This window comes from Mya arenaria, chromosome 14 (genome assembly GCF_026914265.1).
Source record: "Mya arenaria isolate MELC-2E11 chromosome 14, ASM2691426v1".
Taxonomy (NCBI): Eukaryota; Metazoa; Mollusca; class Bivalvia; order Myida; family Myidae; genus Mya; species Mya arenaria.
The window spans coordinates 3,125,748-3,134,605 of record NC_069135.1 but is presented as its reverse complement, the minus strand read 5'-3'; the positions used below and the strand labels follow the sequence as shown (position 1 = coordinate 3,134,605).

Below are 8,858 nucleotides of genomic sequence, written 5' to 3'. Positions count from 1 at the left end.
AGTTTAATAAGGATATGATGGAAAATAGCTTCAGACCCTTGTAAGCGAACATGGTCAATTTGGTAAAAAATTGACAAAAAAGGGCCATAACTCCAAAGTAAAAGTTTAGTTAAGATTGTATGTTAAATGGTCAAGTTAGAGAAAGGAAAATGTCAAATAGGTAACATTTAAGAGCCAATGGCTAAATACTCCAGTACATGTATTTGTTATGAAAGGTAGATTTGTAAACAATTGAGGTTTGGTCCATGCATGCATGTACCAAGGGTATGTTTAAGATTAAATTTTGTATCTATACTAAAACATACCTTATCATCTTAGATTTAATTACTTCTATTCATACATTGGCTGAACCAAGAAAGTTTTAGTGAAACTGCTCGTTCTATATTTAATGGTTTATTCTGACTTCAAAATATAGACTGTTAAAGGTAGTTGGCGGCAATATAGGATTTTGGCGGTTGTCTTGGACAAAATTTTAGTGGGTCCTCATTTTGTTTATTTACCTAAATATGTTTCATCGGGCACTGTTTTATAATTTCAACACAATGGGCACATTTTAGTGAGATTATGTCACAATATGAGTGGACTAATAGCAGTGTAATTCACAATTTGTAAAAAATGCAACTGAAGGCTTTAAATTTTATCCAACAACATCTATTAATGCTAAAGTTCAAAAGAAAAAGTTGACTTTACATTTACGAATATACACGTAAACCTCTTTGGCCTTTGCTATATCAAACAAAACCATTTGTGGGTTGCACATTTTTTCTCCACAATTTACTAAAAAAACAATGTATGCACATGTATACGACCAAACAGAATGTCCTGACATTCCTCATTAGCACTATTCACAGGTTGACAGTATTAAAAAGTATTTGATCACAAAATTCATGTAATGTCTAGGAAGTCCCAAATCCTCCAATGCGACCACAGCATCAAGGCAACATACGAATGGCCCCATCAAGCCTGATGACCTCGCCGTTCAACATGGGGTTCTCGGCGATACTCTGGCACAGATGGGCAAACTCGGCAGGGTCTCCGAGACGGGTCGGGAAGGGGACCAATGTGGCCAGCTGCTTCTGCACCTTCGCAGGCAGTGACTCCAGCAGCGGGGTCTTGAACAAGCCTGCAGTGGAATGTACATACATGTAGTTAATTGGCACATACAGGGACATACAGGTATATGTGTAGTAGCATCTCTTGATTACATTGCTCCACTTTCACAATCATGCAATACTCAGTTACCATAAGCACACACCTATTCAGCTACATTGTACATGTAAATATGGTTATCATCATCACATATCCAGCAACTCTGTGCATTATTCTGCTTTCATATTACACTCGTATACAGAAGCGTACCTCAGTATACCCAGGAATACAAATCAGCTGAGGTTCCCCCCGAGATGGCCAATGCTGAAATCTTTAGATAAGGAATAAAACCTATAAGGCTAAGGGATATATAAGCATAAAACTTCTTACGGGTTAATGTTTGTTGTATTTCCACTAAATGCTGGTGTTAAGAATGATTAAAAATGGTTCTTTTATACCTGTACATGTATTTTAAAAACAAATCCTGGAGGAAGGGACATCACACCTGCTCCCACCTCATAAAACCAATTGAGGCTAAACTAGTGAAAGACCATCACAAATTGATAACTTGCTCATGTGTACATTCAACGATTCAAAATGCTCCATGTACGCCCCTAGTGCATGTTCACATACATGTCTATTTATTCTTCCATTAATTATCACCTTTACATCAAGATTACATGTACAGAATGGCTATACTATTTCTTTGAAAAGAGGCCACTCCATCGTTATTGTACACTGTATTTCTACTTATCATACTTATCCAATGTGTGTTGTTTAATTAAAATCCATGCAGTAATTAAGAAGTAACACTGCTTACATAAAAAAATAACGAAGGGCATTAACTCTGTATTAGCTGAAAAGCAGTTATTGTTCTTGTACACTGCACTTCCTCTCATTAAGCTTTCCGATCGTATGAATTTTAATAAAAATAGTTGTTTTCTATTTTTACTTCAGACATGAAAAAGTAACAAAGGGAAATTACTCTATGATAAGCTGAAAAAGAGTTACTGTTAACACATCTGATGCCTAATATAGACAGATCTCTGGCCACTGGCAATGTCATGGTTCACTTACCTGGGGCAATGGTTACACATCTGATGCCTCGTATAGATAGATCTCTGGCTATTGGTAATGTCATGGCTGCAATCGCCCCTTTACTGGCAGAGTATGCTACCTGGCCTATAGATATAAGGACTGTTTTTTATCTTTATAATACACAATCTGTATTACACAACTGTAACAATGGTTTGTACTCATCAGACATATAACACAATCATGTACATTAATGGCATCAACGGTGCTTACTTATCAGAAGCACAAAACATATACCAGTATGTCAAGTCAATGCTATCAATGGTGCACTCCTCAGACCAGCCAATACATGTATATATCTACTATCAAATACATACTATCATATGTATATTTTAACAAGAGCAATAACAGACTGTTATATGCCCTATCAAATAAAAACCATTATCAACTTCACCTTTCAACAAAGGAGTGCAGAGTTATGGTTCCTGTGCACTGCACTTCTCCTAAATGAGATCTGTCTTTATTTAGAGTTTAGCTATGCTAATTTCTTTTTGCTCCATTGCACGAAAACCAATAGCTTATAGAATCACTCTAGTCCATCTACTGTGTCCATTTAAAAAGGCCATGAGAAAGTACCTCTGGTGGGGATCAAACTCTTGGGTGAGAGGCTGACACCTATACCACTAGACCAACCTCACCCGTCATATGGTGATACAGTGAGATACCCAGCTTCTTCCCTAAGGGCCAAAAAGATTTTTTTTTATATATATAATGAGAATCTCAAGATACATTTAATGATGTTTCTGAGTGACACATTTCCTGTTTTTTTATATCTTATTCAATTTGTAAATCTAAATTGTCCTCCCCAAAACCCGCAAAAAATGTGTTGTTTTTTTCCATAATAAGAGCTAGGATGTCTTCCCTGTAACTGGTAAGAAGGCCCTGCTCCTTTTCATAAACCCTCAAGTATAGTTTATATCATTTATTTTTAAGTAAAGAGCTGTTTTACCAATCTGTCCGTCAAATGCTGCAATGCTGGATGTGTTAATGATGCAGCCCAGGCAATTATCTTCATTCAGAGGTTTATTCTCGTTGATTAGAGGACATGCCTTGGCGATGACATTAAATGTACCACCGACGTTTGTCTGAAACATTATATTTTGTACAGGTTATTCAAGCTTCTATTATATAACCAGAATGTCAGCTAGAATATAACTAGTGTATATATAACTCTTTAAGTACCATAGAAAAACAGTCAAAGCAAGAATTTCAACTGATATAGGGTTTTAGCCAGGTTTTAGTAAGGTCAGGGTGCTGCAGAAGAGGGACAAGGTAGAAAAGGGCATAATATATTGGGCTCAGAATTTTTTGAACATTATGAATTTCATTAAGAATCTTAGGAATTGTGTTTATAACACTTTCGTTTATTCAAAACAGTAGGTACAACAGCAGATACAAACATGCAAAGTTACATTCCTATGTGTTCTATTGTATCGTTTTAAACACTGTACAAATATCCATGACATTATAATACGTTAAGTTAGTATGTATTTATAATCTTATTATAGGTTTCAAATTAAAAAATACTTATATTTAGTCTTAAGCATTAAATTCTCTGGCAGAAGGGAGCCCATGCTGGTCCCAATGAGGGCAGAAGGGTGTTACCAAAAAAAGGACAGGGTGCAGCACCCTTCCATGACCCTTAGCTAAAATCCCAATTGATACAATAACAATACAGTATTAAATTAGTGTATGAAATCAAGGTCATAGGAGAAAAACAGGATATGACATGAAATGATGAACCTATTCATCAAGATTATAGTATGCAAATTTTAGAGTAGAACTTCACAAACCAAAAGGACTCTGTTGAAGAGCTCGAGTGAGTGAGTCTCCTTTCTCCCAAAGTTAATAGTCCTGCGAGCCACACCTATGCCAGCACAGTTGATCACATTGTGTAGGGCTCCATATTTCTCACTGATCTTGTCAATCACTGACGAAACATCAGACTCACTTGTTACCTGTTTAAAAAAAAGAATTTTCAAGGCTGCACATGTACAAAGATGATTTTATGATTAATTTGTGTAAATAGACTGTACATGTACAAACATCTGTACATTTAGTGAAATGTTTTTTGTTCAAAGACATTTTCACCCGATACCCACATTGCAAAAACAATACACTGGATGGAATTCAAACACTTATTCAATTGTTATGTAATTTGTAGACATTCTTGATATTGTTTGACGTCATCTTATAATATTTTATGAGTACCGGAACATGTATATAAATTATGATTTTATTAAGACACAGCAAGAAATGTTGAAAAAATAAACTCATTTGACCCAAATTTCTAAGAATAAAGCTTGTTATACTAAAGTGAAGGACAGAAATGGATGACATCGAAATGTGGACGGTTCATCAATGTAATCATAAAAGTCTCCTTTCTGTAAAATTTTCGGTTTAAAAGTTCAATAAAATTTATGAAACAAGCTGTTCTTTTCATCAATTTAAAAGCCCATTAAACTTGTTTCATCTGTTCTGTTTACTCTACATAAATGTTCATATGTGCGACATATGAAAGTTGTCAATCCAGTTTTGATAAGAATTACTGCACAACTGTAATATAGCACAAAGCATCACTAGTTCCCAGCCTCTGGTAATGTATATCAAAGCCTATAGGTGTGTTCGGCCACAAGGATTGTGTCAACAAGGCAGATTACAGATATATTTATAACATGGCCAAAAGTTCCAGGATACATGGTATTTCTTCAGTAACAAGAGTCATCATAAAACCCCTGCACTTTCGCAGTGATTAAGAGGAAATCCCTGAATACCACTAGTTACCTTTGCTGTAACCATGTTGACTCTTCAGAGTCCCACTAGCTATCTACACAAAATAAACTAACATGATCCTTCTTCAGAGTTCCAATTCAGACTAACTGGTACTCACAGTAAAATCCTGGCTTATATACCTTATATTGCCAATGCATAGATGATGAAATGAAATCATTGTCTTCGTATTACCAATTTATTTATGTTGCCAAGATATAAAACATGTTCTAGTTATTTTGCTCAGTAAAGTGAAATCTTCAACTGCTGACTTGTAATGATGGAGAAGCCTCTCTTTACTTCAATACACATAAGTATGTAACATATGTATACGAGCCAGCTATTCCAAGTATGGAAATTTGACAGAAAGTATTTAAATAAAATTGAAATGGTAAAAAAAAAAAAGAATTGCAGGTCACCAGAAAAGCATCCTATCATAATATCTTCTTTGTATTTACTATGTCCGCATTACCAAAACAAAGGAAAGTACATGTAACCACAGAGTTTATACATAACTAATAAGAGCACAAGAGCTTTTTAATTCCAAAATACTAAAGAAATGGGTCGATTTATTGGCCAACAAGTGGGTTCCAAATGTAATTATTTTGACTTTTTTTTATTGAATATCAAAGGTCAATAATTTATTAGCAACCATAATCAATTTTTGATCTTAAATACAAATTTCAAAGGGGTAAGTCAGTAAGTATTTTTTGAAAGAAGGTTTTCAGAAGTAGTAGACAGTGGAATCGAACAGCCAAATCATGTTGTCCATCTCCTAAATGAAACCTGACAATCGCACACTGTTGAGAGTAAAACTCTTAAGTGTACAAACTTCTAAGGTAGAAAATTTATTTATGCAACTCAATGATCAACAATTTTCATACATGGGAGCTCTGTACATATTCGAACAGGATAGCTTTTACACACTGCTAATTGCATGCGAGAGAGAACCATTTACCATTCGTGAGTGATATCATAGGCAGAACTTATCATCAACAAAACCCTGAACAGGAATGTAACCCAGGAGCATCTCACTCAAAGTCTGATAATATGCTAACTGTTCAGGCATCATCACCCATATTCAAATGTTTTCCAATGAAAACCAGGTCTTACATCAGCAGGTGTAAAAATGCATTCTCCGCTGGTTTTTTCCTTGATCTGTGCAGCAACATTCTCCCCATCTGAAGAAGGCAGGTCTAAAATTGCTACACGGGACCCCAGCTGTGCAAACCGCTCGGCTGTGGCCCGACCCAAACCAGAAGCACCACCAGTAACCAAACTCACTGTGTTCTGAATAGATGAAACAACCATGCTTTTATCAGTGAATATGAATATACAAATTATTCACGAATTGTTTAATATAAGAAAAAAAATACATACAAAAAAGTACTGAAAGCAAGTGTTTGTCCGAAGAGTTTATCCGAAAATACTGCTATTTTTAGGTATATGTATTCACACATAAATCAAGACAGATATAATTAATAAAACTATAAAATAATTATCAATTAAGGAGACTAGTATAACAAATTTGAATAATCACTACATATAAGCGAATGTCAATCCCAACTTAATTAATTTTTGAGTTCTGACCTTTAACGATATGATTTTCGACATCGTGGATGGCAGACAACAGTTTAAGAAAATAATGACTATGGAGGATGGCAAGTGTTCACATCTAACGCCTGTTGGACCCAAATCTAAACCCATATGGGTCCCATGCAAATCCCGGTTGCACTTTCCATGTGGGCCCCACATGTGTCGCCCATGTGGGGCCCATATATAAATCTACATGGGACCCACATATTTTGCTAGCTGGGTACTATACAAAATGTACATATGCAATTATTTTAGTTTTTATTCCAGGTCTTAAGCTCATTGTTTTTATATGTTTTGTATGTTTGCTAATCATGGCGGAAATTTTTGTTATCATACGACCGGCTTCAGTAGACTGTATATACAGATTCTTGTATCTTGTATCTCGTAAGATGTTTGTTTAAAAATGCAATTTTTGAATTCTCCTAAAACATCTATTAGAGTTTTAAAATCATTCGTAATTAACACTATTGTTTACAATTGACGTACCAGTGTGTACAATAACAAAATCTTACTCCCATAATTATGTACATGAAAAATCACGCAGAGTCTAAAATTGACCCAAGATATTTGACTGATTATTGTGCCTTGATCAGTTTGTGGCTATTACATGAACATGTAAATTGTACGCTTTTAACACCTACTTTGCCAAATTTAAGTTTGGAACCGAAAATATGCATAATTTCTTTCCTATATGAAGGGGTAATTTGTTACCAGTTTACCACTTGCTGCAGTTTTGCCATTCTTGACCCACAACTTGTCTAATGATATCGGTACCTATATGAGAAAATAAAATCGCACTGTCATCGGCATAAAGTATCCATTTGCATTTAAAACTGATGCTTGTATTCATGTATCACTCTCTTATAAACACAAAGTAGAGGACCTAAAATACCTCAATGAGGTGCACACCACAAACAAATTGACTGAAATCTAATTTGGTACTGTTTACATGAAAAGACGGATTATATATAGTGTCGAAAGCTTTTTGAAGATCTAACAAGATCATGCCAGCAAACACACCGCTAGAATATTGTTTACGTATGTAACTTCAAAGGTGTATGAGGCAGGAGTCTGTAGAGTTGTTACCATGGAAACGGTCTTGATATTCATACTATACATACCATTTTTTATTAAAAATGATTCCAACTGATTGTTAACATTTGAACTGCTCGCCCAAGGATTTTGGACACAATTTATAAAATGCTAGAAGTTTGAAAAAAAAATGACCTACTATTTTTCTTAAAAAGCGGGTTGACCAACACATTTTTTTAAATCATTTGGTACGCTCTTATTAACATTAGAGCTATTGATGGGTTGGGTGGAAATAGCAATCCGTCGTGATTTCACCTCGCCACTTCTGGTATATTCGTATTGTCATATCCCCCCTTCCCCCGTTACTTGGTGTATTTTCGCATCGCCACGTGAACATGGCGTATTTTCGCTCCGCAACATGGCGTATTTTCGCCCCGCAACATGGCGTATTTTCGCTCCGCAACATGGTGTATTTTCATCCGCCAGTTGGCATATTTTCGTGGCGGGTCGGAATGTGAATAAACGAAAGTCTTACGTTTTGTGGGTGGGGGAGGGGAGATACGACGAATTATTATTTTAAAAATCTGCCCCACCGCATGGCGTATTTTCGAATCACGACATGGCGTATTTTCACTCCGCACTATGACGTTTTTCCACTCCTTAACATGGTGTATTTTTATAGATTCGCCAGTCACCATATTTTTGTGGCGCGTCGAAATATGAATACTAGTATATGGAATTACCTTTTATGATTGGTCGAAGATACGACGGATTATCATTTCATAATTCTGCCCCGCCGTAGGGCGTATTTCCGAACCGCAACTTTGCGTGTTGCCGAGTATTTATATTTTTATCCCGCCATTTGGTTTATTTTCGATGGCAGAAATCAACCACCATAACTTTCACAAAGTCATTTATGTCAATTCAGTTTAACGACCGTTTCCATTACCAGCTGTCTCAAATTACCATCACTTGAAGTTTTCTAGGCCCTAGCTACGCCCCTGATTTTAGAGCCCTATCTACTATATATATATATATATATATATATATATATATATTGTATATGGGCAAGGCCGGTCTCATTTTTGTTATCATAAACTTCGTGATGTCGTTTTCACCGATCTAGTCACGAAAAATAAAAAAAATAAAGTGTGTCCACAAAATTGCTAAGGGGAGCCAGGATTATCAAGTTTTTTTTTTCAACGTGACAAAAACAGGTGATACTTCTTATAACTTAAAAACCAAACATGAATTTGCTCGGTAGAAACATATTGCTA

General features: G+C 35.6%; 1 protein-coding gene across 1 annotated transcript; it reads right to left on the bottom strand.

Annotated features, from left to right (window-relative positions):
- Positions 1-624: 624 nt before the first annotated feature.
- On the bottom strand, positions 625-6,593 carry LOC128217246 (3-hydroxyacyl-CoA dehydrogenase type-2-like). The gene is made up of 6 exons (XM_052924252.1): positions 6,544-6,593; positions 6,067-6,243; positions 3,978-4,142; positions 3,134-3,269; positions 2,167-2,271; positions 625-1,123 (listed from the first exon to the last, which is right to left on the bottom strand). The coding sequence occupies exons 1-6, from the start codon at positions 6,565-6,567 to the stop codon at positions 933-935; spliced, it is 798 nt and encodes a 265-aa protein (XP_052780212.1). The 5' UTR covers positions 6,568-6,593; the 3' UTR covers positions 625-932.
- Between the last annotated feature and the right edge of the window lie 2,265 nt (positions 6,594-8,858).